The following is a 27,940-nucleotide window of genomic DNA, read 5'->3' as shown; positions in this document are numbered from 1 at the left end:
CTGGCCTCTGCTTCCTTTTACCAGCTTATTGGCCTGATTTCATTTAATAAGACAGAGTAGTTCATTTCTTCCCCAGCAAACTTTTGTTATTAGACTTTACATATAAAACATAGGCTGTTTTCCTCTTTGTTATGTTGCAAGTCTCAGATTTTCAGGTTTATGTTCTTTCTGCATGAGAAGCATGTGAACTTTAAGCACATGTATTCACTGTGAAGAACCATTGACAACCAGCAGAGGAGTCTTTTGGGGGTAGTTTAAGAATGTAAGGTATTGTTATCTTCCATGTGGAGAGTCTGATTGTGTCAGGAATTGGCAGTAGCTGTGTTAGGCTACTGGATCTTTGATCTAGTTACAGGTGTATCTCTAAGCACGTGACTTCCAGGCAGTTCATTAGGGGCATGGGAGACCTCTGGGATATTACATTGCTCAGCAAGACTGCCTGTGACTGTTTTAGTAAGATTTACTTTTTATAGGTCAGGTGGATTACAACTCCTATAATCATAGTGGCTTTGCTCTGAGGCCTAGGGCAAAGGAACCTTATTCACCCACTTGCCACTGTGTTGCAGTAGACCCCAAAATTACTCTTTGCAGAAATCTTGACTTGATTCACAAACTTCATAAGGATAATCTCTGTTACTGTAATTCTATAACAGATAGGAGATGGGACAGCACTCTGATTAAGTCCATGGCAAAGCTAGCTCCAGGCTTACAGAGGCAGGAAACGAGCTCTTTGGGCTTCCAGGTTTGTTTTTGGCTCAAGCATGTATGTCACAGATAAGGGTGGAGTGGGTGTGTCAGGGTATCTTGCTGACTAAGGGACTGGAATTATCTGAGCAGACCACTTTTGGTATCTGGCTGGGCTGCAGCAGACCATTAGGGTAGAAGCAGCACAGGGAGACACAACACCCACTTGCCTGCAGATCTGCCTGGGCAGCTGGAAGTGGTAGTAAGTTTATTGTCTCTGCTGGGATATTTTTGTTCCTCTCGCCTGAGGCTGAAGAGTCGCATTGCTTTCAGGGCATACTTTGCAAAAGTATGGTCACTGCTCCACTTGAAGCATGAAGGCAGGGAGCATACCTACTATGGGATTAACTTCTATGAATAAAAGATCCTAGGGCTGGAGGTAGCTGGTAGTGTGATCTTCTTGTTCCAGGGGAGCCTCACCAGTGATTGGAGGCAGGCTGCTGATGTTGGGAGAGTTGAGTTTAGCCTGACTCTGTGTCCCTGGCCTAGTGGTCATATAACATCTTTGAGGCCTCCAGGCAGCAGCACCATCACACTAGAGGTTAAGGAGGAAGCACCAGGAGAAAGAATGAGACCATTGGAAGCACCTCAGATGGGGATGGAAGGGTGTGCAAGTGTAGGCATGATGTGATTCCAGGGAGGAAGAAAGATCTCCCTTGATGCCTAGACAGCTGAGAATCCGCTTCCTCATTGCTAGATTGAGGGTATGGCAAAATCATCAGAGGCTCATGCTTTCTCTGGTACAAGTGGGGACTGCCTTTGGGCTCCTCTCTTCCCTACCCTCTGGGAGAGGAGCCTGTTATGGCCACAGGAGGTGACATCAGCATGCAGTGGGTGAAGAAGAACTGGTCCCGAAGTCTCATTCCATAAAGGTGTTCACTCTTCCTCAGCACCTTGGCTGATTCTGAAGACAAGAATGTGGCTGCCAAGGTGGGAGAGACCTGGCAAGAAAGGCCTGCAGTCCTGAGAGGTGGCCATGGGGACCCAGCTGCACCCTCCCAGCAGTCTGCAGCCCCCAGGACCCCAGAGCAGCAGAGCATCCCCAGAAGACCAGAGCAGCTTGTGGAACTGGACAGCCAGGCCAGCAGGTAAGTATTAAACTGTGCTGGGTCCCTGCCTACCTGAGCTGGAGAGTTGTCAGGGGCCATGACCCAAGTGGGACCCACTCTTACCCCATGTTCATGCCAGTACCTGGCACATCACACACCAAGGTGTTCAAACTCCTGCTCCATGAGTGGGATTGGGATAGTGACTCCCTGGAGGGAGTGTAAAGCCATCAGCTTCATCAGTGGACCTTTATCTCCATTTTCTGTTCTTTTGTCTAAAAAGAGGTGTTAATTATTGGCCCCCTAAAACTCTGAGTCCATACAATTAAAAAAGATAAAAATAAGAGCTACAAAGGCAGATTGGGTCAGAATTCTGGCAAATAATATTGAAAGGTCTTGTAGCAGAAGAGGATCTGAAAGGGGATACTGAGAAAGAAAGTTTTGGATAAATGGAAGAACTTGGAAAGAGTACTGTCATGGAAACCAAGCTAGGCTGAGCTAACTTTCCAGTATGCTGTGGACCTTTAAATAAGACCACAGGATTTGGTAGAATGGAGTTTATGGCTGCCTTAAATGGAGGGCAGGTCAGGGAGGCAGAAAGGTTTGGTTGACTTATAGCGGATTGAGGAAGAATTTGGAGGTGAGGTGGTGCAGTTGGTGGAGGTATACAACTCTTTCTAAAATGTTGGCCAGCAAGTGATGGAAATTTGATGGGTGATTAGATAAATACAGCTACAGGATGATAGGAAGTGCTTTCTAGAGTGCATGCCTATGTTCCCAGGGAAGGAAGTACACTGTTGGTAAAGACAGTTTGATATTTGAATAAAGAATGAGCAAATCCAAAGGTTAATGGTCACTGAATTTATGGTGGGCTTAGGGTGGGGTTCTAGAGTCTTGGGAAAGAAGTAGAGGGCTCTGTTTTTGAAACAGGAGGGAAGGATGAGTACAAATGTAGGTTGGAGGGCAGGGGAAGGAATACACAGAGTAATGTGGGCTCCTTGATTTTTTCTGTGAGTTAATGAGCCACACATTGTAAAATTAAACAATATTTTACTTAATGACTAGCCCATGCCAAGCCATGTCCTAAGCACTGGAGATACTGACCTCAAGGAGGCGTGGATAGGTTATAATGGCAGCATAGTAGGAGTATGTGACTTGGCTGGCTGCATGGAATCAGAGAAGGCTTCACAGAGGTGACAGTTCATGTTCCTCTTGAAGCACTTTGTAAGGAGGTGAAGGAGGGGCCCAGGAGTAAGGGTAATCTTCTGTGCTGAAGGGTAGATGTCAGTGTTGCATGCTTCGCAGCACCCTGTGGTTTGATATGACTGTGGTTTATGATGAGAAAGCCGTTGAAAAGTTGGCGTTGGGCAGACAAGAGTTAACCTAGCAGGCCTGAGGCTACTCTCTTTAGAAAGGGCTGCTTGTGGGGTGCCTGGGTGGCTCAGTCAGTTGAGCGTCCGACATCGGCTCAGGTCATGATCTCGCGGTCTGTGAGTTCAAGCCCCATGTCGGGCTCTGTGCTGACAGCTCAGAGCCTGGAGCCTGCTTTGGATTCTGTGTCTCCCTCTCTCTCTGCCCCTCCCCCGCCCATGCTCGGTCTCTCTCTGTCAAAAATAAATACACATTAAAAAAATTAAAAAAAAAAAAGAAAGAAAGGGCTGCTTGCAAGATGTGCCCTTGGCTGGCCTCCAGGAACTTGAAGAGGTAAACAGTTCTCTACACTGATATGAAAATTTCCCTAAATGATGAGAGTTAAGGGTGACCACCTGGATCACTTGTACAAACAACGTGCTTTATGCTGAGTGTCTGCTTGCCTCCTGGGAGTTGGGAGTTTTGGTTCGTGCCAGGCAGAAAGTTCCTATGTGACCAGTCTCCAGTAATAATCTTGGGTCGTGAATGAAAATATCACCTTTTTCTTTCACTTATTTTGCTTGCTATCCTTCTATGGTCATAAATCTTAGCCTTGAGGATGACTATATGCTGAGTCTTGGGAGTGCTCCTAGTGAATCATGGACCCTGGTGGTGGTCTTAGGGTCACCAACACACCATATCAATCTAATAAAGGACAAAAGCCACATGATCACAGACACAAATGCGCAGAGTCTGATCTTTATGCCTTAACAAGGGCTTGGACTTTCTCCAGAGGACAAAGAAGAGTTAGGAAAGTTTTTTTTTTAATTGTTGTAAAATTCACAAAACATAAAAATTACCATCTTAACCATTTTATTTATTTTTTATTTTTTTTCCAACGTTTATTTATTTTTGGGACAGAGAGAGACAGAGCATGAACGGGGGAGGGGCAGAGAGAGAGGGAGACACAGAATCGGAAACAGGCTCCAGGCTCTGAGCCATCAGCCCAGAGCCCGACGCGGGGCTCGAACTCCCGGACCGCGAGATCGTGACCTGGCTGAAGTCGGACGCTTAACCGACTGCGCCACCCAGGCGCCCCATCTTAACCATTTTAAAGTATAAAGGCAGTGGCATTAAGTACATTCATGTTGTTATGCAACCAATTTCCAGAACTCTTTCTGTCTTGCAAAACTAAAACTCTTTCTCTATGAAACAACTCCCATCCCCTTCTCCCCAGCCCCTGGCACCCATCATTCTACTTTCTGTTTTTATAAACTTGACTACTCTAGGTTTCTCATAGAAGTGGAATCATGCAGTATTTGTCCTTTTGTAAGTAGCATCTTTCATTTAGCATAATGTCTTCAAGGTTCATCCATGTTGTAGCATATGTCAGTATTTCCTTCCTTTTTAAGGCTGAATAATATTCCATAATATAGACATACTGCATTTTGTTTATGCATTCGAGTGTCAAGAGATACTTGAGCTGCTTCCTCCTTTTGGCAAATTTGAATAATACTGTAATAAACATGGGTGTAGAAGTATTTCTTTGAGATCCTGCTTTCAGTACTTTTGGGTATATACCCAGAAGTGGAATTGCTGGATCATATAGTAATTTTATGTTTAAATTTTTTGAGGAACTGCCATACTATTTTCCATGGTGGCTGTTTTCTACCATTTTACATTCCGACAAACAGAGCCAGAAAAGTTTTTTTTTTTAATTTCTTTAAAGTTTCTTTATTTCTGAGAGAGAGAGAGTGAGAGAGAGAGAGAGAGAGAGAGAGAGAGAGAGAATGAGTGGGGGAGGAGCAGAGAGAGGGAGACACAGAATCCAAAGCAGGCTCCAGGCTCTGAGCTGTCAGCACACAGCCTGATGTGGGGCTTGAACTCCCAAACCGCGAGATCATGACCTGAGCTGAAGTCAGACGCTTAACTGACTGAGTCACCCAGGCACCCCCAGAGCCAGAAAAGTTTTAAGCAGGGAAGTGAAATGGTCAGAGTTGTGCTTTAGACTTATTTCTATGGTGGCAGTGTGAAGAATGAACTGGACGTGGGAAGAGTGGAGGCAGGGAGAAGAGCTACTAAGAGGTTCTAGTCCACTAAGTAAGAGATGATGGGGCCCCAGCTAGGGTGGTAGCTGTGGATATGGAAATAGAACTCTTAAGTAAGTAAAATGGACCCAGAATTGGGCAGCTGATAAGACTTGGGGGAGCAGTAAGGGAAAGAGAAGTGTTAAGTCAGAAAGTCATCTTTGTGGCTCAAGTGGAAGAGTGGAGTGTGTGACCCCTTCTGGCCCAGGTTGTGGGCAGAGTATCTCCAAGCTATTTTCTAACTGCCTGGAGCCAATTGAGCAAATGCCCAGTCCATGGAGACACCAAGACAAAGCGGCACACTCAAACAGATTGGCAGACAAGGGCACCTGAGGCAAGGCTCTGACTTTCAGACAGAGGCTCTGCCTGGGCCAGCCTGGATGAATTGCCCTGGCAATACTGTTCTGTTTCTAAGGTGGGCAGCAACACCTTGCAACTGTCCTTCCTTTCTTCCTCCTAGTAGTCCAAATCCCCAAGCATGCTGGGTGTGGTTGTGGAAAAGTCTTCTTTCTAGAACCATCTAGGTCTTTCATTTCTAGTCTTTGGGTCAGGTCACTGGCATGGCATCTCAGTAGACTAGGCTCATCAGCAAAGGTGACATTTGGAGTCTTTGGGCCAGAGGATTAAAGACCACTACTGCTAATAGTCCAAAGTAGCAAGGAGACCCTTAGCCCCATTCTGGGTATGCACCAGGAGGAAAGCCAGTCAGTGCAAACCTCTTAATGGACAAGGCTTGACTAGCCTAGGATTCCAGGAAGTACAGAGGGAAGTAGAGTGAGACCCAGGAGAGGATCAGAGGATGATCGGTGCCAAGGATAAAACCTTAGGCCATGGGAGATTGAGTTCTTCCATCAGTTTAGCAAACTTTAATTTTTATAGTTCATTAGATCTGTTATGTCAGATGACCGACAATGATAAGAACAATGTAATTGGGGGAAGGAGAAGAACCTGTTGGATTTCTTAGATGACTTAACTGGTGAAATGGATTCCTCAGTCACAGTAGTGGCAATGACCCTTTTAAAAGGGAACGTTTCAAGCTAGTGAAAGACAGACATATGGTAGTAAGAACATATTTAAGTTACATTTTAAAAATAATTAAAATTATGACTGATAACATTGTGCTCTTGTTTTAATATTTGGCAAGGCAGCACCAAGACAGTGAGGGCACTGACAGATCGCTAGGAATTTTATATAATTTCTGAAATATTTGTATAATTAAAATTTTACCCCTTAAAATTTAACTTAAGAAAGGCTCAGCATTATTATTTTTGGATTTGACACTGCTTCCCATAAAATGTATACAATATTAAATAAATATGAATAGTTTTAGTACTGTTCTTGTTGCAAGGTAAAAGAACAAATAAATCCTTTGGGCCCTCTGGGAAATCTCAGTGTCAGTTTTAGGTGTAAAAGATATTTCAGATTTGATTTGGGGAAGTCAAAATGTCAAATGTTATCAGAAGGTTTGAGGATTTGATAACGATTATGGGATAGTGAGAAATACTTCTTGGTTATCTATTAAATCAAAGTGTGAGAAAAAATTAAAGTAAACATAGGAGATAAAATGATTGTAAACACTGTTAGAGCCTTTAAAATGTCTTTTTTAAATGTTTATTTTTGAAGGAGAGAGAGAGAGACAGAGCGTGAGCTGGGGAGGGGCAGAGAGCAAGAGAGACACAGAATCCCAAAGCGGGCTCCAGGCTCTGAGCTGTCAGCAAAGAACCCGACATGGGGTTCGAACTCACGAACTGTGGGATCATGACCTGAGTAAAAGTCGGACACTTAACCAACTGAGCCACCCAGGTGCCCAAAGACTATTAGCTCCTTTAAAATTAAGGCCTTTTAAAAATAATTGACATGATAAAGTCAACATAAAGAATAGGATATTAGTTTGATAAGACATAAAAACTTTTCTTTTTAGATAGTGTTCACCTTAAAAATAAAAAGGCAGTTATTTTATCAGCAAAATGGGTTTATTCAGGAATAGCAGAGAATTGCAATTCAGGACACACAAGCTACAGTAAAAGCAAGTCCAAGAGCAAAGAAGAGGAACACTCTATTACAGAAAAAGGAGAAATATTGGGAGGGCTTGTTATAAACAAAAAGTCCATTGGAGTGAACTGGGACTTTGAAGTGTAGCGGCTTTTCCTTGGCTGCGTTGTTACAGTCTCTCATGAGCTGGGCTATTGCTGGGCAAGGAGAAAATCTTCCTCCTGCTGGAATAGTAAAATTTAGGCTTCTTCCTGTTAGTTTTGCAAAGGACACCAAGGACTGGTAGGGCATGAGAGCTCCCACTTCTGGCCTCTTGACTCCATTTTAGTGAGGTTTTCCTTTATTCATTTTCACAATAGATTACTGGGGAAAAAAGAACTATCATTAACCTTTTATTAAGAGCACGCCAGTGAGCCAAGAAACTCTTACTATTTTAACAGAGAGAAAGCCAAATTTTAGTTTTTTATTGGTACAATACTTGATACCAGAGCTCTTTTTGAAAAGACTATAAATAATCTCGGGGCGCCTGGGTGGCTCAGTTGGTTAACCGTCCGACTTCGGCTCAGGTCATGATCTCGCGGTCCATGAGTTCAAGCCCCGCATCGGGCTCTGTGCTGACCACTCAGAGCCTGGAGCCTCTTTGAGATTTTGTGACTCCCTCTCTCTCTGACCCTTCCCCGTTCATACTCTGTCTCTCTCTGTCTCAAAAACAAGTAAACGTTAAGAAAAAATTTAAAAAAAAAAGAAAATACTATAAATAATCGCACTTAATTTTAGTAAATTTTGAACACGGCAAATAAAATTTCTTTTCTGTAAACATTTTATAATTTTAAATCTACTTACATTTCATCTTACAAAATTTTTGGAACCACTATTTTAATTTAGGACAAACTTATTCTTTTTCCTTAACAAAAACATATTTTCATACCTTGCATACAAAGTTGTTCTCCTTTGCCTTATTACTTTTAGTAGTCTCATTTATACATATTGATTATAATTTTAAACTGTTAGTAACTTTTATTTTACAGAGAAAAATAGATGTAGATCATTTTGAATTATCTGTCATATACCAGCATTTTGCAGTAGACTAGTAAAGCTTATGAATATATATCTTATAAAACTTTATAGTTATATACTTTTTTATAGTATAAGTTTTCAGTGTGCACAAATGAACACATTTATTAGCAAATGTATGTACAACCTCTCTGTACTATAAAAAATAAGAAGCAAGAAGTATATAAACTTAAACTTAGGCTTAGTAACTAATATTTCAGTATTTTATCTTACTTAGAAATGATCTATGTACTTAGTAAATATCTGTTAATTTAATTTAGCATCAATCTAAGGTTTTAAATTTCCAAAAAGATCTTGGAAACTCTCTTTAAGCTGACATGTTATAAAACATAATTACTGCTGAAATAGAGTTTGTCAGAATAATGCCTCAGTTTGATTAAAAGCAAATTTATATTTTTATAATCTATACATAGATTATATATATAAAATGTAAAATAACATATTTTATAATATAATACTATATTACATCTAGTAGATGTAATACTAGCTTACGTGGCTAGTTAAACCATTTAAGTTTATGAAGATTATACTCAAGTATAATAAAAATATGTGTGGGGCGCTTGGGTGGCTCAGTCGGTTAAACATCTGACTCCCACTCAGGTCACCATCTCGCAGTTCATGGTTTTGAGCCCCGCATCGGGCTGTGCTGACAGTTCAGAGCCTGGAGCCTGCTTCTGATTCTGTGTCTCCCTTTCTCTCTGCCCCATCTCCCATTCGTGCACCTGCACTCTCTGAAAAAAATAAATATTAAAAAATTAAAATATGTGCTTCTATTATATGTAAGGTTGATAACTCACAAGACAGCTGTTTTCATTAAATTAGGAATATTAAACTAGTCTTGTTTGCCAAAGATTTAGCTAAGTTTTTGAACTAGAATTTTTAAAATATTTGGGTTTTTGTTTTCTTTTTTAAGTTTTTATTTAAAACCTAGTGAGTTAACATATATGGCAAAATTGGTCTCAAGTGTAGAATTTAGTGATTCATCACTTACATATAACACACAATGATCATCACAAGTGCCCTCCTTGATACTTGTCACCCTTTTAGCCCATCACCCACCCACAGTGCTCTATCAACCCACAGTTTGTTCTCTAAAATTAAGAATCTCTTATGGTTTTCTCCTCTCTCTTTTTATCTTCACCTATCTTCATCTCTTTTGTTTCTTAAATTCCACATATGAGTGAAATCATATGAAATTTGTATTTCTCTGACAGACTTTTTTAATTTAGCATAATACAGTCTACCTTCATCAACATTGTTGCTAATGGAAAAAATTCATTCTTTTCAATGGTTGAGTAATATAAATGCACACACACACATTTTCTTTATCCATTCATCAGTCAATGCACATATGGGTTCTTTCCATAGTTTGGCTATAGTTGATAATGCTGCTATAAACATCAGTGTTCATATGCCCCTTTGAATCAATATTTTTATATCCTTTGGATAAATACCAAATAGTGAAATTGCTGAATGGTAGGATAGTTCTATTTTTAACTTTTTGAGGGAATTCCATACTATTTTCATAGTGGCTGCACCAGTTTGCATTCCCACCAACTTTCTCCACATCCCCACCAATATCTGTTGTTTCCAGTGTTGTTAATTTTAGCCATTTGTGTTAGTTTTTATAAGAATACTGTTTTTTTTACAAAGTATTAGAAATTGTTTCTTTAATTTATGAAAGTTTTAGGAATGTTTAATTTGTGTAATGCTTATTTATCTCTAAGTTATTTGGAATAGAAGATAAGGGATTTTATAAATTAATTTGGTATACTCTCCAGAGATAAGAAAATATTATACATATATAACATACATATATACACAAACATATATACATAAACATATAGACAAACACAAGCAGAGATCTCATGGCTTTAATTCTAAATTTTCAGCCATGAGTAGGTATAAACACACACACAAATTCACTGGTTTTATGAGTTAGCTCTTGTCTTTGCCCCACTTTATTTTTTATGAGAATTGTGTTTCTGGTGGATGGGTAAATTGAGGTTACCTGCTCCACATGAAGGCTAAAGGTTCCTACTACTATTTGTAGAGGAGGGCTTTAAGAATTTTTTTTGCCTTGATAGTAATCTTATGGAGACTGTATGTAAGCGAGGAGTGAGGGAGCAAGAGAAACAGCCCTTGGGTTGTCTCCAAGGCTCATCTACCTGGATAAAATATCCAGAGCATTTCAAATTAAGTTTTTCAGCTTCAGATGATTGCTTTTGGGGTCCCTGAGATTCTGGAGAGTCCCCAGTGGGGGCAGGGGCTAAAAGACCAGATATTGGTACTAGGCACAGATAATTTGGGATATTGGGAAGCAATAGTAGCTTCAGTGGAGAGTTGACAAGGAAAAATGTGTCAAGAAGTCACAAGAGTAAGTGTAGACAGCTCTTTCATAATGTTTGGCTGTTGTGGGGGAAGAAACTGAGGTTTTTCAAACTTTTGTTTGTATACTTATCTCTTATCTCGGACATTTAAGTGATGAGCTCTTGCTTCTGCTTCCATTCCACTTTCATCTCCCAGGGAGGGAGGCTGAAGTTCCATTCTGACTGCCATTTATGACCTGCAAAGGGACCGTCACCCCAGATTGTTCATCGTAAAAAGAGGATGAAAATACTATTACCTCGTAATAATAGCTAGGACTCCTTAGCAATAAAGAAGACACATACTCCTAGCTGTGAAAATAAGGCTGCCACAACAATATGTATGCACCTGCCTGTGTGTGCGTCAGGCTCCTACGCATTTCAGTGTGTGCGCACCGGGAGCACCACCATTTCCTGCAACCAAGCGTTCTGACCGCGGTGCCTGCTGGGAAATGTGACCATCTATAAGGAAAATGGATGTACTGGGTAGGGCTTATGCTGCAGGCTTGCCCATACCAGCCACCAGATGGCACTTGAGGATCACAAATGGGCCAAGGCACATATTTCTGGCCTGGCCCAGAGTCTTTGGGTATTGGTGACCAATTTTGGGGTCATTAGCCCCTTTGAAAACCCAATGAGCATTATGGTCTGTTTCCCTTTTTTCACCTTCACCCAGCCTGCCAGGGGAGCCTAGGGGAGATGCTCCTTCCCAGACAGCTGGGCACTGGCAGGACTGGCTGTGTTCATAAGTCATCTGAACACTGCTGCTTGGGGAAGAGACCAGATGGCTTGAGGCTTTTTAGACAGGACAGATGGACTGGGACAGGGAAGCCTTGCAAAAAAAAAAAAAAAGATGCCAGTGGAAGAAGGGGACAGGAATGCCACTGTTTCCAACTAGAAGAAGACTGTCTTTTAAAACCTCATTGAAGTCATCACGTGTTCTTGGAGACTGTCTTTGTCAGTAGGAAGGAAGCAGTAGTGCTGGGATACCCCCAAAAGGGAGATAGACTCTCCCTGGGGTGGGGGCTGTACTGGGCTCCTCTCTTCCCCACCCTCTGGGAGAGGAGCCCATTATGGCCACAATAGGTGACATCAGCATGCAGTGGGTGAAGAAGGACTGGTCCCAAAGACTCATTCCATAAAGGTGTTCACTGTTCCTCAGCACCTTGGCTGATTCTGAAGACAAGAATGTGCCTGCCCAAGTGGGAGAGACCTGGCAGGAGAGGCCTGCAGTCCTGAGAGGTGGCCACGGGGACCCAGCTGCACCCTTCCAGCAGCCTGCAGCCCCCAGAACCCCAGAGCAGCAGAGCAGCCCCAGAAGACCAGAGGAGCTTGTGGAACTGGGAAGCCACACCAGCAGGTAAGTGTTACACTGTGCTGGGCTCCTGCTATAGCCCAGGTTTCTTCTCATGAGCCACCATCCAGAACAAACCCTAACATGTTAGGCAATCCTCTCTGCAGATATAAGTGGCCAGGAAGCAGTGGAAATGTGACCAGCAATGAGTGCCGAGGGGTAGGTCCTCATGGGCTTCAATTTGAAGCCATAGCATCAAATCTTTTAGACCAATCCTGGAACAGAGAAGGTGAACAGAGTACCATGTTTTCTGGCAGCCATCTGGAGCATGAAGATCTGGGTCAGGAGAGGGATGTGGAATGCCTTTGCCATTAATGGAGATGGAAGATCTCTGAGGAAGGTGTACCCTGGTGTGAACAGGAGCTCCTATCAGAGATAAAGGATGTTGGATGAACTCTTCCACTGCCACCCCTACAAGGGTGGCCTTGCATGGCAACATTTGGGTGTTCTCTTTGCTCTCTGGAGATCTTTCCCCAAAGCAACCATGAGTTTGGAAGTAAGCAAGAGCCATGGGCCTAGAGACAATATATAAGTACCTTCTATGAACCAGTTGTAGGTATCACCCACATTGAGCAAGAAGGCCAGGCCCCTGAGCACTCACCCTTAGGGACTGCATGGTGTACCAATGAATAAACACTATAGCAACAATACCATAATGATAACCATTAGTGTCTGCTGTGTACTGAAAATGTGCAGGCACTGTTCTTGTGCCTTATGTGTACTTGTCTCATTCTCACACCAACCCTATAGGAGAGGTGCTATTATCTCAGATCTACAGAGCAGAGACTAAAGCAGAGGGAGGTTAAATAGCTTGCCAACAGTCATTTGGCCAGGCAGTGGTCTAACAGGGATCAGTACCCAGACAGTCAGAGTCCAGAGCCTGTGCTGCTAATGACTGTGCTCTATTTGTGCTTCTCCATTTGTGATAAGCCCATAAAAGAAGGAAACTGGGTCCTCTGATGGAGAGAGGCTGGGACAAGGAGTGTTGTAGCTCAGATTGTTGGGGAAAGCTTTTCTGCTAAGAAGGATACAATTAAGTTGAGGCCTGAAGCACAAGGAGGAGCCAGACTGGAAAACAACCTGGAAAGACACAACATGGGCAGCATGTACAGAGACCACGATGGGAGAGGGAGCTGAGAAGAAGAGAATAAATGAAGGGTTCTGTGGATGGAGGATAAGAAGTGAAGTGAGGAGGGGGAAAGGAGACCAGGTGGGCAGGGCCAGGGCTGGATCTTAGATTAGGAGGAGGAGACTATGGGAGGGAGGTGGGATGTTACCTGACCAAGAATAAGAGCCTTCCTGGTGGGGCAATGTGGTGCTCACACTGCAGTCCTAGAAGGATCCCCACGGGATTTTTTTTTTTACCTTGCCCCTTCAGCTCTATTGTCCCTTCAATTATTGTGCTAAGTGTGGACCACAGAATGCCAGACACTTGCTAGTTGTTCCTTCCTCATACATTCAGTTTCTCCTCATACTCTGGCTCTGTATTTTATCCCCCATCTGTCTTTCCCATGGGGCCTCCCTTCCCAGTCAGTCCACCTCCTCTAGTTTCCATGGTTCATTCCTATATCATAGGGTGACATAAGAATAGGCATAGGATCACTGGGCACATAAAAGCAGGGTACTTTGCCCAAAGCAAGGTACTTCTCTGAGGTGATAGAACAAGTACTCTAGAAGGGTTTCTGAAAGGAGAAGGTGGTGTTATGTGCAAAGGTATTAGGGCAGTTAGTGTGGCTAGAGATTCAGGTGTGTGTGTGTGTGTGTGTGTGTGTGTGTGTGTGTATGAAATAGTTTGAGAAGGGGCGCCTGGGTGGCGCAGTCGGTTAAGCGTCCAGCTTCAGCCAGGTCACGATCTCGCGGTCCGTGAGTTCGAGCCCCGCGTCAGGCTCTGGGCTGATGGCTCAGAGTCTGGAGCCTGTTTCCGATTCTGTGTCTCCCTCTCTCTCTGCCCCTCCCCCATTCATGCTCTGTCTCTCTCTGTCCCAAAAATAAATAAACATCGAAAAAAAAATTAAAAAAAAAATAGTTTGAGAAGATGAAGCTGGGGAGCTAGGCAGTACAAGATCATGATTGTTCTCGCTCCTGCCCACTGTTAAACTAGTTGAGGTCTTGAACACTGGATTCTGTAACAAGGGAGTGATACCCCAGAACCCGGGTCAAGTTGAGACGGCCACATCCAGAACTTGATCTGAGCAGCAACATGTTGGAGAGAAGCCAAATTCATCCCAAGACAATCTATGCCTATAGAGCTGTCCCAAGGCCACTGGAGAGTGGGTAGATGTAAAGGGGATGGCACAAGTTGTGGGGGGGGGCAGTGGTGGTGCCCAACAGAATGCCTTCGATGGCAGCAAGCAGCTATGGCAGCTTTGGGTATGGGACTGGTGACCCAGGAGCAGGCAGAGTGAAAGCAAGTAAGGGCCTGGCCAGAGAAAAACCTTGCAAGCCAGCTAGGAGGTCAGATTCTAGGCCAAGGACTGTGTGTACAGTCAAATGGTGGAGATTCAGAAAAACCATCATATGTGTCAGTTTCTTGCCTCTGCTTATGGCAAATGCCTTCCAGAATGAGGTACATCCAAGTCTCTTCTTTGGTGATGCCTAAATTCATTTGTCCCTCTCTCCCTTGGCCTTCTATTCTCCAGAGAGTTCTCTGGAGGATGGGGGATAGAGCTGATCCTAGGAAGGGGCTGTCCCATCCAGTGAGGAGGTGAGTTGAGTTGTTCTGTCAAGTCCCTGTCAGCCCAATGGCTCTGCTCAAATCAAGTGAGTCACAGGCCAAGGCCTTTGGCTGTACTGGGGAGTTCTGGGAGGATCTGTAAGATTAAGGTCTTGCCACTGACTCAGTGTTACCTGGGTCACTTAACCTGGATTTTCTTATCTATAAAGTAAGTGGTTCTACCCACTGATCTCAGGAGACTTGTATAACTTGTAGAAGCTCCGTGATTTCTGTGGGTTGTTTTAAAAACATTGGCATATTTTTAAACTCCTTCAAGTGGCAGTCTCAGGAGTAGGCCCCCAAACCCTATTTGACCTTGGCAGATGTCAGCTCTCAGTGTCGACACACTCCCCCCTCCATTTACTTCCTTCAGGGTGAAAAACCCCTCGAGCTGTATGGTCACTGTTACCATTACTCCTTCTACTGAGCAGCCTCATGTTTACATCCCAGCCTCCCCAAGTGAATTGGACTCCATTTCAACCAGGTAATAAGAGACAACCTGGGAGGTGTTCTCTGGGCTATATCCCCCCAAGAGCTAAACGACTTGGTTTTTGCCCCATGTCACTTCCCTAATATTAGCTCTAGTGCCACCCCCAATTCCCAGAATCCCATTGGTTAAGGGACCACATAGTGTAGTCCAGATCTCCCCAATTTAAAGTCCTGTTTGTAAGCCTGGACAGAGTCTCATTGTATCCCCTTCCCCCTATCCCAATGTCAATTCCTGGTGCTCTGCCATCTGTAGGACCTTGCTAATAATATCTCTTGAGAAACATGTGGTAAGGCCAGAGAAAGCCCACTGAGGCCAGGGCCTATGTCTGTCTCTCTCACATTATTTACTGCTTCACCTACACTCCTGGCCTCACCTGCAGTATTAGCTATTGCAGGAAGGCTGAGTGATGTGTGTGTATGGGGAGGGCAAGGAGATCAGAGCACTCTCTGGTAACATCAAGCCAGCTTGATAAAGGTCAAATTCAGGGCCATGGTAAGCCAAACATGATGCTGACTTCCAGTTTTGCCACAGGCCTATCTAGGATTGAGAAGGGAGAGATTTTATTGTTGCTAGAGATTCACACAGAGTGGCGAGGACCAACAGTCTACGGCTGCAGTTTGGAAACTATCCGGAGCCAGGGCAAAAGGGAAAGAAAATGCAGTCAGAGAGGAAGATAGGAAGTTCACTTTACTGCAGTCTGGGGAGGTGGGGGACAAGCCTCCCATAGTATAGAGATCTTCATGAAGGAAAGCATGTTGACATTGATTGCAGGGAGCCTTTTTCTAGGACTCTCACATTTGTACACAGCAAGCTGAACCCACAGCCTCCAATTTCAGCCCAGTCAATAGTACACTCAACAGTGCAGCAGTTCCTGTTTGCCATTTTCCTTGCCTGGTGGCACTTAGAGCCCATCAGTGCCTCTACCTCCAGGGCTTACCATAAGCTCCTTCACTTCCTCCCAGCCTTGGGACCCTCCTTTGGGCAAGACCCAGTGCCCTGGAATCTTTCAGTATACCTCTTTCTGTTTCACTGTGCTTCTTTTACAGCAAAGGGATTCTCTTCATGAAGGAATACATGAATGCTAGTGAGGTATCCTCTGGGAAGCCAGTGTCTTCATGCTATGACAGGTAAGAGCAAGTCTCAGATCCTTCCATGATCCTGAATCCCCCATACCTCATCCAGGACTTGGCCCAGAATTGTTTCTGTGTAATCATTTATTGAATGGATGAATGATATAATTGCCCACAGACATGATTTCAAGCTGTTCTACCTAAGTTGGTACCTTTGTGTTCCCCTTTATTGTTAATTCATCCTACATCCTACTTCCAGTGCCATGCCCTTCTGCCTAACTTTTTTTCTTGGTAGACCACAAGCTTTCTTTAGTGAAATTCTAAGAGCATTCCTCTTTACAGAGCTGGCAAAGCCCTTAAGGACTTTTTATCTAGTTAATTCCATCCTGTTCCAATCTCTTTTATCTAGTTAATCCCATCCCTACCATCTCTTAAGCTCCCATGCCCTTTCCAGCATGCCAGGGTTCCTCACATTTAATTGCTGTATGGCCACTGTATGGCCATGAATTGCACACATTTGAGCACACATTTGACTACAGTTCCTGATATATACTTAACTTTTCACTCATCATCTCTATATCTGCTTGTTTCCTGATGCCACATGGAAGGATACCTTCATGCCACCTCAGTTAAAAAGTAACCTGCACTGACATACCATTCTCCCAGGAATCTTTTTTTATGGCACATCATCTCATGCCTAGAATGAGGATTTTAGTTACAGAGAGGAGCTCCCTGGCCTTATTTCATGATTGGGCCTCTGGGGATTCTGGACCAGCTTTCATGGGTGTTGTGGGATAATGGACATGGACGTCAAGTTCAAGCCCTAGCTTGGCCCCCATTGGTTGGGTCATTTTTCACAAGATTCTCAACCTTTCTGAGCCTCAGTTTCTTCACCTGTAACTCCTAAGGGTGGTTTTTGTCAGTAACTTTATTGAGATATAATTCACATGTCATAAACTTCCCTCTTTAAAGTGTGCAATTCAGGGGCGTTTAGTACATTCATCATGTGTGCAGCCATCACCACAATACAATCCAATTTTCATCACCCCAAAAGGAAACCCCATAACCATTAGCAGTCTCCCACACCACCAGCCACAGCCCCTGGCCACCACTGATCTGTTTTCTGACTCTATAGCTTTTTTTTTAGGGAGGTTTTGAGATTAGAAATAATATATGCAAAAACCCCAGCACCCCCGAGGGAGCTGTCCCTGCCATCCAGCATTTGCCTCTAGGAGTGTTACTCGACTGAACTCTGTCTCCTGGGTTTTCTTCTGTCATTCCCACTCCTCTGTAAACTTTAATTCTTACCATATGGCAACTACATTTATTTGAAAAAATTTTAATGTTTATTTTTGAGACAGACAGAGAGAGAGAGAGAGAGAATGAGCAGGGGAGGGGCAAAGAGAAAGAAGGAGACACAGAATCTGAAGCAGGCTCCAGGCTCAGAGCAGTCAGCACAGAGCCCAACACGAGGCTCAAACTCACGAGTTGTGAGATCATGACCTGTGCCGAAGTCAGACGCTTAACTGACTGAGCCACCTAGGCACCCTATCTAAATTTATTTTAAAATTGAAGTTTACATTCAGTTAAAATGTTATGTCTTATGAAAAAAGCAGAGTTTCTCTATTGGAGGATTGTGTAGTGTATTGTGTTTCCCCCTTTTTCTTTACCTTCCAGGAAGCTTAGAGATAAGCTTAATGCTGAGAAAAACACACACACACACACACACACACACACACACACAAAACCAGAACCTGGACTGAAATTCTAGCTCATTCCTTACTCCAAGCATGACCTTAGGCAAATCACTTAACCTCAGAGCAGCAGTTTTTCTGGCTACCTCTCATAGCCACCACATGGCTCCTGTGAGAATGGCAGCTTCACTAAAGTGTACCCCATGGCTTGTAGCTGGTCACACTTCCCTGACAATAGGTTTTTTTTTTTTAAATCATTTGTGTTTATTATCAAAAGTCATATTGAAAATGAAGATGCGAAACGGAAAAAAAAAAAAAACTTCAACCCAATTCCCCCTGTAACTCAAACACAGGTAATATGTCAGAATCTTTCCTTCTTTTGTTTGCTCCCATTCCTAACGTCTGATTTCTGCTGTGAGTGGGCTCTTAGTGACTCACATTATAACCCAGACGCATATGTGAGGAGAAGAGCCATGATCCTTTCCTACTGGTCAGTGAATCTGGGAGGGTGCCTCCTGGAATACACAGCCTTAAGAATCGTGGCCACCGCCCTTGTCATCTTCCTCAGCATGGCAGGTATTCTTTGCCCCCATGCAAGAGCCCTTCTCCAAGAGAATTATGCCTCCCTGGCACCAATTTCAAAGCTTCCACTGCCCTTCAGCATAACAGATGATGGCTGGCCATGCAGAACCATGTCTCAGCTTGTGGCCACAGGATTAAAAATATTATAAAAGCATTTCCGCTCATGAGTGTGGTAGTCATCTGGTTCCCATCTTCTGCCCTCTTCTTCCCCATCACACTCTCTGCAGCATTAGAAGCATTGAAGACTCATGTGATGTGGAGAAGAAACCTGCATGTGACAGCTCTCTGTACTCCGAAAGGTAAGTCTACTATCTTTCCAGGGAGCTCTCAGGTCTACAGAGAAGAAACAGCTGAGAGACATTTCCACACTAAGTCTATTTGCTTTTGTCTTCCATTTGGCTGCTTCTGATCCACTTGCAGATCTGTCCTTGGGATGTCACACTTGTGGCGACTAAAGCCTTTGGACCCAGCTAAGACAAAGAGGGCAAACTCAAAAGGCTACTGAGAAGGGAAATTATGATGCCTGAAGGCCCAGGGAGCTCATGTTAGCAGGAGAGGCCCTTGGAATTAGAACCTAAATGATCACTTAATTAACCTGTAAATATGACCAGAAAGAAAAAAAAAACTAAACTACAAAAGACAGCAATAGGTGGAAAGTGAGGAAAAATGGGTTGCTATCATCAAGAAGCCAGAGAGAGCCATTCATGTGAATTCAATGAAGGTGCAGACATTGCTTTATTCAGCAGTTTTTAAAGCTGTCACTAGATGACAGTGGCCACAGGATGGTCTTAATGATAAAGAAGTCATATTTTTAAATTCTTGAAATAAAGGAGAAAGGAGTCTTAGAGATGCAGTTCACTCAGGTCACAGTGAAGGGAACAAGCCTAAAAAGAATAAATAATGTACCTTATGTTACACAGGGAGTTAGTGGCAGAGCCAGGACTAAATCCCAGGTCCATGACTACTCCCAGGTCAGGGGTATTTCTACTGTGTTATCTGACTAACTGTGAGCTGAAACTGGTGATGGTAAAATACATGGGGGGGGTGGGGGGGGGGAACAGGATTTTGATTAAGGCAGGAGTCTTTAGCAACACTGTTAAGAGACTGAGCCCTACATGATGGAGGGACCAAACCTGAGATGATCATGGTAATTCTGGGCCCTTGAAAGGAGGATCCTGTGTGGCTCCAGGTTGGTAGCACCACCTCTGGCTTCTGTCAGAAGCATATCCAAATCTCTGAAAGAAAGCACTCCCAATTTATGCCTGAAGAATCATGGCAGGCAGGCACTTTGAGCAGGTTCCCTCTGAGGAGGAAAAGCAGTGGTGACTCTCAGAAACAAAAGCAGGGACCCTCAAAGTGGGAAGATACTCAACCTAGAAGTCGGTATCTAGAACTCCAACATGATGTCCCATCAGAATCTACAGCCAGACTGTCTTTGGGATGGTCATTGGAGTATCATGGGGCAGGGTGGGTCCAAGAGTGTAGGGTCTGAGAGGCAGGGCTTAGTGGCCCCAGGCATGAAGGGAAGCATCATGAAGACAGGGGGCCAGGTAGGGAAGACAAGGGCACATGTCCTATAGAAGAAGGCATGGGTCTTCCTGTTCTAGAGGAGAGTAGTGCCCCCAGCATGCCAGGCAAGGGGTCAGGGAGAGGTAAGCTGCCTGGAATAAGAATCAAACCAAGGGGTCCACACATATGATTGTGAGTACGGTGAAGATACATGACCAATTTCTGGAAATATCATGAAGGTCTATAGTAAACCTAGGCCCAGCCAAGGGATATGTAACCAATTTCACACTGCAGAAAAAGGTGGCAGGCTGAGAATACAGGCATATAGGGCTGTTTGTGTCAAATCAGAGGGTCTGGCTGCATCACATCAGTAGCCTGCATGCCAGCCTGATTGCCAGGTTCTTGTTTTTCATCTCACAGAACAACTGGAGGGATCTGTACTTACTGCAACCAGGAGATCAGAGACTGTCCAAAGATTACCCTAGAGCATCTTGGCATCTGCTGCCATGATTATTGCTTTAAGGTAAGGAAGAAGGGTGGTGCTGCTAACATTGTCCAGACTTAGGGAGCCTCGTGGATCAAAGACTAGAAAGAAGGCTTGATCTCTGTGTGATTGTGCTCCATGCCAGAGGCTTGGGAGAAGTGGGAACTGAATGAGTGGATGGAGTTGAGGATGCCAGCAGTCATTTCCACGGTGCTCAGCATCTTTTGCAAACTGGAAGCCAGAATGCCTGATCAGCCCAGGGCAGCCATGGAGATGGTTGGAGACCTAGACACCTAGGAACTCATGACCCCTCTTATTCAAGACTGTCTGCAGGAAGGTCCACTGTAGATGACTGGCCACTTTTGTCCTTCAGATATCCACTAGAGTGGCAGGTGTGAGAGTCCTGAAGACAGCAGAGCTACACTGTTGTAATAGCCTTCCTTTTCATTAGGTTTTCATATCACCTTCCTTTGGACCTTAAATATCACAATTGAAGTCCCTCAGCCCTCCTACAACAGCAATGGCTTACTTTACATATGACCCCAGGTTCAGTGTCCTTTATGGGCTACCTCACCATACCCTTATGATAACCTGCCAGTGTGCCACTTTATATATCAGGAAATAGAGTCTCAGAGAACCTCAGTAACTTGCCCAAGATCACCCTGCTAATAAACAGTGGATTTAGGGCTCAAATCCAGGAACAGTTCTGAAACCTGGGCTCCTAACTACTATGTGATCATCATGCCTGCTAATTTGTGTGGGTTTGTTTGTTTGAGTTTTGTCTCTGTTTTCTACCAACTTTTGTTCTCTGCTTCAAAGTCCAGGATGTGCCATCAAGTCAGTGTCTGCTCAGGTGCACCCTCCACACTCCACTAATTTATGTTGCTTCACTTGCATGTTGACCTCTAGCTTGCTTTCTCTTTCAGTGTGGGATTTGCAGTAAACCAATGGGTGAGCTCCTGGATCAGATCTTCATTCACCATGACACCATCCACTGTGGGAAATGCTATGAGAAGCTCTTCTAGGTGGGTACCAAGCAGCCAGGAAACTTATTTGGGAGAAGAAATGTGCCCGGGTCTCTTCCTGAGTCTCAAACCAGAATGCTACTATCTCTCTTAGCCTTGAGGCTTTGAGGTTTTAGGTGGTACAGATAAAGACCCTCCCCAAAGACCCTTCTAAGTTGCAGGAGTTATAGCATCTTCCTCTCAATAAGTACCTTTCATGCAGCATCTTATCTGAGCTCTCTAGCTTCCCTGGGATGCTGGCCAGGCCTGTGTTGTTAGCCTCATTTGAGAACAAGCAAATGAAGACCTAAAAAGGAAACAACTAGCTAGTGGATGGCAGAATCAGGATCTCAACCCAGAACTTCTAATTCAAATCCAAGGCTCTCTTCTAAATTCCACCATTGGATCACTTCCACCATTGCTTATATAGCATAAAATCAGGACTCAAAAAGCAAGGTGCTCAGTGAAACTAGAATCAGGTGGGGGACCAGCAGTAGGTAAAGACCAGGATAAATGGTCATATGTGGGAGGGGATGGTGCCATCCTGGGGCTGGCCCAACCAGGAAGGGCTGCTTGGGTAGCCTCTGGACCATATCCCCAACACTGCCTGAAGACAGGTTTGCATGCTAAAAGCCAGTAGAACTGACCCAGACTCAGTGTCTGAGCTGCATGGTGCCTATAGGACACTGCCTTTCCAAATTCTGGGAGCCCCTTCTCCTTAGCACCTCCTCAACTAGAAACACAGAGCAGAGTATCCACCTTGAAGACAATGGAAATGGGTAGCAACCAGGCTCTGCACCAGCTATAAGCCTCCTGCCTTCTCTCTAGAAGACACTTGACCTGGACTATTTTACCTAATGCCTGGAGACATCAGCCACCCCAAGAACCTCTGACTGGTTATTGGATTGGATGTGCATTTCTAATCTAATGGCTACTACTATTTTCTTTTAGCTCTTCCAGGCTGAGAAGAAGTTGATGACTCCTGGACAAGTTTGGCTGTCCTCAGTTGCCCCAAGTTGCTAGCTCCTCTTCCCTCACTTTCCTCCTCCCCATTTGATTTCTTCAGACTTTTGCCCTTCTCAAGTTGAACTGATTGCATCTAGTAGAGTATCTTAATGATGACAATAACGTGTGTGTGTAGCTTTTAATAGCTTAGCAAGCACTTTACATCTATGATCTTATTTCAGGCTCAAGAAAAAAAAAAGATGGAACAAGAATTCCATCTTGGCTTTCTTAAGATAGGTTGGCTTCCTGATGAGTTTAGATGGTCTGGTACGATAGGCAGGAGCATGAGTTTCAGCGTGTCCTGACTTTTGGGACAGAGAGCAACCCCACATTCTAGGTTACAGCTCTAAGTGTATCTTTGGGGCTTGAAAACAAGAGGTCTCCTGAAGCTTCTGAGGGGCCAGGTGGGTAAATCTCTGGTGGGTAAATTGCAGACATTGAATGCTAGGGATTGGCTTAGGCTAATATTTAGCTTGTCTGTTATAGTTGCCATATATATGTGTGTATGTATGTATACATATATATATACATACATTTATATATTTAACTTTCCATACACATTTAAAAATAGTTAATTGCTTTTTATTGAGTTATATAGCAGATTTTAATTATCTTCTTCCCACTTTTCACTATAATTGAGGGTTTTTTTTTTCCTGCAAGCTTGTGGGCATGCATTTGAAAGTCTACACAGATAAGATTACATTCCATGGGGTGTGATTCTTAAGAGGCCACTGACCAAAGGAACATCTGTCTCTGAATCTTGATAGCTGATTAATACCTTTTCCCTCAATTCCAATAGTTACACAGAAATCTTCAAAAGTAGGTTTCAGGTTGTATAGACTCCAGCAGGATTAAGAAGGAAGAAAAACAGTTAACATTTCTCAAGGCCTTACTACCTATCAGGCATTATCACAAAGTGATGGCATCAATCCTCATACTAATCCTATGCAGAGGTTATTTTTGTCCCCAATTTATATATGGGAATATCAAGACTCAGAAGGTGGTCACTACATCATGTGGAACCATTGCTGTCTCTCTCCAGAACCCATGTTCTCAGTAACAGTAACCACATTACCAAGCATTGATTTAGTGTCATGTGCCAAGGTCTGTGCGGAGGTTACCTCATTTTACCAAGTAACATTGCCCTCCATAGGTCTCCCCTGAGGCATACTCTTACAAAGAGAGGAAAGTATAAAATCATGTTCCTCCTCTGGGCATCCTAGGTCTCCCTGTGAAGTACCACAAAAGTCAAAGTGCCCTCCTTCCCTCTCCTCCCCTTTCTATGAAAATAATTTTGAACTGAGATACTCTTCCAAACTTAGATTTCTCTGCTGGGTAGAGACTTGACTCACAGACCTTCCCAAAGAAGAGCTTGTCAACCCAGGGAAAGCCACAGTGAGCTACCCGATCTGAGCTAGCCAGGATATCAGCAACTACTGGAGTCCCAAGTACTTGGAACAGAGAAACCTGTTGACTGTCTAAACAAATTGCAGGCCCATCCATGTGGTCAGCTGATACTCTACTCAGGTTCAACTAAGCTCATCTGCCTTTGGGACCAGGATCACTGTGTAAGGTCCTTGAGAGGAAGGACAACCTGAAAGTTTTCTGATGAAAACTGAGGGTCTGTTCCCTTAATTTAATTAGAAAATGTCTCCATCTCTCTCCAGTTTCTGACTCCTACGCACATTGGCTGGTGGACTTGTCTTCCTGTCAAATGATCAGAGAGGAACATTCCATTTATTTGCATAGATGTGCATCAGATTTGCTCTGGAGGGGAAAAGTGATACAATAGGTCATGTACCACTAAATATGAGCTGGTATTCCCCAGGTATAGCCCACAGCGAGGGATTTGGCACATGATAGACACTGACACATAGGTGCTAAATGAATGAATAAAAGGGAAAGAAAGGCTGCTCCTTTGTGTTGGAGGTACCAACCCTGAGTCAGTATAGCCTAGTTGATCGAGTACAGGATAAAGAGATCCAAGATAGGCTGACTTCTCCACCTTTAAGATACACTGTGCCTTTAAGGGAGTTTTAGAACCAATATGCAAGAAATTGATGGAAAGCTTGTAAGATCAATATTGATTTCTATTCAAAACAGACACTTTCATGTCTAAAAAGGCACAAAATTCTGCAGACTTAAGAGAGGTGGTTGCATTATACTTTTGCTTCTTTTTAATTATCTAGTGTTTTTAATCACATTTGCTTAACCCAAATTAATGTACTCAATTATAATAAATATTGAGATATTAAATATGTCAATGTAGTCAATGTTAAGGTTTCCTTTTTTTTTAAGTGTAATAACTTGGTGTATTGGCTGTGTAATTTATTTTCTAATATTACCTAAAGCCATTCTCTATAAAAGCAAATAAATACTTCAAGAAGTATCAAATCTAAAGAGGCAAAAAATAGCAAAATCTAGAAATCATGCATGCACAGGAAGCATAGCATTTTAGACTAGTCAGATATTTTTGTTTTTTTTTTAAGTTTATTTATTTATTTTGAGAGAGAGAGCAAGTGCACAAGTGGGAGACGGGCAGAGAGAGAGGGAGACCGAGGATCCGATGTGGGCTCTGTGCTGAGAGCACAGAGCCTGATGCGGGGCTCAAACTTGTGAACCATGACACCATGACCTGAGCCGAAGTCAGATGCTTAACAGACTGAGCCATCCAGGTGTCCCTAGACTGATGAGATCTTAACAAAGAATATTTTATTCTGTTGGGTCCATCCTCCCCTTTATTACCATTGCATACAGATGGCCATCTAGTCCTTGTACACTTGCAATGATCAGCTCAGTCCCATACAAGCCCACTCTGTGGACAGGTCCAGTTTCAGAAAATGCGTTGTTCAGTTGAGTTAGAATCTTTTCCTTTTAACTGTCACCCACTGGTAATATATCCTCCCTTGCCCATATGCCAGCCCCTAAAGTAATAAAGATGCTTATTGGGTTCTCCCTCATCAACTCTTCTCCCATCTAAACAATCCTGGTCCCATAAACTCTTCGTTGACAATAATTCTAAATATGTATCTCTCAAATATCCTTCTCAAAGGTGCCCACACACCATCTGAACCCATTCCTCCAGAAGTGTACCAGTAGTCAAGACTTTCATCTTTCTCATTAAAGTCAGTGCTACAGAATCCTGTTGAATCATCGTGCTGCCTATCAAGTGACCCACACTTCTGAGTTTTATATCCCAAAATACAATTTTCTTACTGTATATGTCTTAATCTAGCCCAGGGATAAAAAAAAGGTGATCAAAAGTCCAAAGATAAAAGACATGATAGAGGAATCCTTCCACTAGTGAGCAGGGACCTTGGAACCCAATGTTCAATAGCTATTGAGCTAGTGTCCCTGGAGCTACTTTCTCACCCCAACCTCAGTCACCATCTTGGCTACATGAGTACAATTGGGAATGGAAGAAGAGGTTTTGTTACTTCAGAGGATAAGGGCTACAGCAGTAGCTCCTAACCAGATATTTCTAGGACTCTGTTGATGACATTATATGATACAAATACCTAAAAGGAAAATACGGTAGTGTTATTTTGAAAAATCACTTAGCATACCATGTTTCCACCAAGAAGGTTAATCCCAGAACATACCCTCTATTACTCCCCCACCTCCCCCATAGATCTAACCCATGAAGGCCCCCAACCCATGAACCCTCATGTGGTGTCCTCTAAGGACTCTGCTTGTGAATGTCTTCAACCTGTAGGTCTCCAAAGAACACATTCCTCTTGTGATGCTTCTTTGTACAATATCTTCTCCCTGCGGAGGCCCCAAGGGAGGAAAGCTTTCACCAGGGGAACCAACAATGGTTCCATTGAACTGAAATTTGAGACTGCCACATGGCCATGTGGGGGTCCCTCATGCCACTGAAACAACAAAGAAGAGGGTTAGTGGCTGGTTGATTGCTTCTGATTATCAAGGGGAAACACGGTTGCTGTTACATAGTGGGGGCAGGAAGGACTATGTTTGCAACCTAGGAGATTGATCCTCTGAGAGTGTTTCTTAGTGTTCCCATGTCCAATAATACAAGTTAATGGAAAACTATAGTGACCCATGCAGGCAGGACCACTAAGGGCTCATACTGGTCAGAAATGAAGATTTGTATCTTCCCACCAGGTAAACAACCCATCCACCTGAATGAGGTCATAGAGAACTTGAAATACTGGTGGAAGAAGGAAATTATAAATACTATGACCTCATGACCAGCTTCAGAAATAAGAGCTATAGAAACTATGCATATTTTTTCTTGCTTTGTTGTTATATATTTGAATCTATTAGCCCAATTTTCCTTCTCTCATTTATTAACCTCAATTTAAATTGTGTGGGTGGTGCTTAATCTTATAGTCTGTGGATTACAGCATATCAAAGTGTAATTGTGACAGAACTAGAAAAGGAACAGACATCCCCCAGAGAATGAGGATGTGTCTAATGGGATTTTTGACACTGCTTCTTGGAGAAGATGAAGGCACATTCCCCTATATGAAGAATGCTTGCATTATGCTAAGCAGAAACAGAGTATTGCTATTGAATATTTGGGAGAAAAATATGGATAGAAGAGTATTATGGGTGATGAGTGGTCAAAGAGGTGGCCCATGCTGGATTGGCTGTTAGCAACTAGGCAGCATGCTTGCCTCTTTGTGCATTCTCTCCCCTATATAAGGGAGAATACTCGAAACTACAGGTCCCGGAATCCATCATCAAAGTGTTTCTGGGATCAGTTCTGCAGGTACTTGAGTATTCTAAGAGGTAATTATACAGGATTTGGAAGGCAGAAAAGAAGCCCTTATTCTCTGGCAGCAACACTGAACACTATGGGTTGTCAAAAATAGGGTACACATGTGTTTTTTCAGTGGCCTCTGGAGAACCTGAGGATCATGACAGTCCTTTTGGAAGCTGGAATCATTGGGGTTTTTTCCTTATGTTCTAGTGGCAGCCTCCCTGATCTTTGTTGCTCTAGCCTTCTGTTGATGGTGTAAACCACGGAGTCCCTGTTCTCAACTCTTCCTGCTTGAGAAAGACTGGCACTGCTTTCCTGATGGGCTTCCTTGTTAACGCTGTTTCCACCCAGCATTCTATGAATGGCCTCTGCAACATGCACTGTGCCTGTGAATGTTTTCTATCGCACCATCTGCTCTGCGAAAGACCCATGCTTCAGACCCTCTTCACCATACACTGTTATTGAACACTTTCTGCACAGTGCTGTCTCCTAGGGAGCAATTTGTATGCCAGGCCTGTTATCTAACTTTAGCTGAAGGATTCCTTTCTCTCTGAATGTCATATGAACACTGGGCCCTGCCTATGAATGCTGCCTGTGACCCCAGTCCCTCCCTTCCTCATGCTCTATCTCTATCAAAAGTGAACATTTAA

At 43.4% G+C, this 27,940-nt stretch overlaps 1 protein-coding gene across 21 annotated transcripts in view; it reads left to right on the top strand.

Annotated features, from left to right (window-relative positions):
• ZNF185 (zinc finger protein 185 with LIM domain) overlaps window positions 1–24,837 on the top strand; it is a 94,432-nt gene extending 69,595 nt beyond the window's left edge. For 12 of the 21 annotated variants that reach the window (XM_040467427.1, XM_040467440.1, XM_040467433.1 and 9 more), the window contains 8 exons: window positions 1,617–1,832; window positions 11,804–12,019; window positions 15,100–15,210; window positions 16,263–16,343; window positions 18,790–18,861; window positions 20,492–20,594; window positions 21,482–21,580; window positions 22,511–24,837. In XM_040467427.1, the coding sequence (XP_040323361.1) occupies window positions 1,617–1,832; window positions 11,804–12,019; window positions 15,100–15,210; window positions 16,263–16,343; window positions 18,790–18,861; window positions 20,492–20,594; window positions 21,482–21,580 (898 nt within the window). In that variant the 3' untranslated portion in view covers window positions 22,511–24,837. The remainder of the gene's footprint in view (window positions 1–1,616; window positions 1,833–11,803; window positions 12,020–15,099; window positions 15,211–16,262; window positions 16,344–18,789; window positions 18,862–20,491; window positions 20,595–21,481; window positions 21,581–22,510) is intronic. The other 9 variants (XM_040467432.1, XM_040467445.1, XM_040467441.1 and 6 more) reach the window with 5 other exon arrangements.
• Window positions 24,838–27,940: the final 3,103 nt, after the last annotated feature.

This window comes from Herpailurus yagouaroundi, unplaced genomic scaffold, assembly GCF_014898765.1.
Source record: "Herpailurus yagouaroundi ecotype Mexico unplaced genomic scaffold, PumYag 67493, whole genome shotgun sequence".
NCBI classification, from domain to species: domain Eukaryota; kingdom Metazoa; phylum Chordata; class Mammalia; order Carnivora; family Felidae; genus Herpailurus; species Herpailurus yagouaroundi.
The sequence above is the reverse complement of the archived record's forward strand: the minus strand, read 5'-3'. Positions and strand labels throughout refer to the sequence as shown.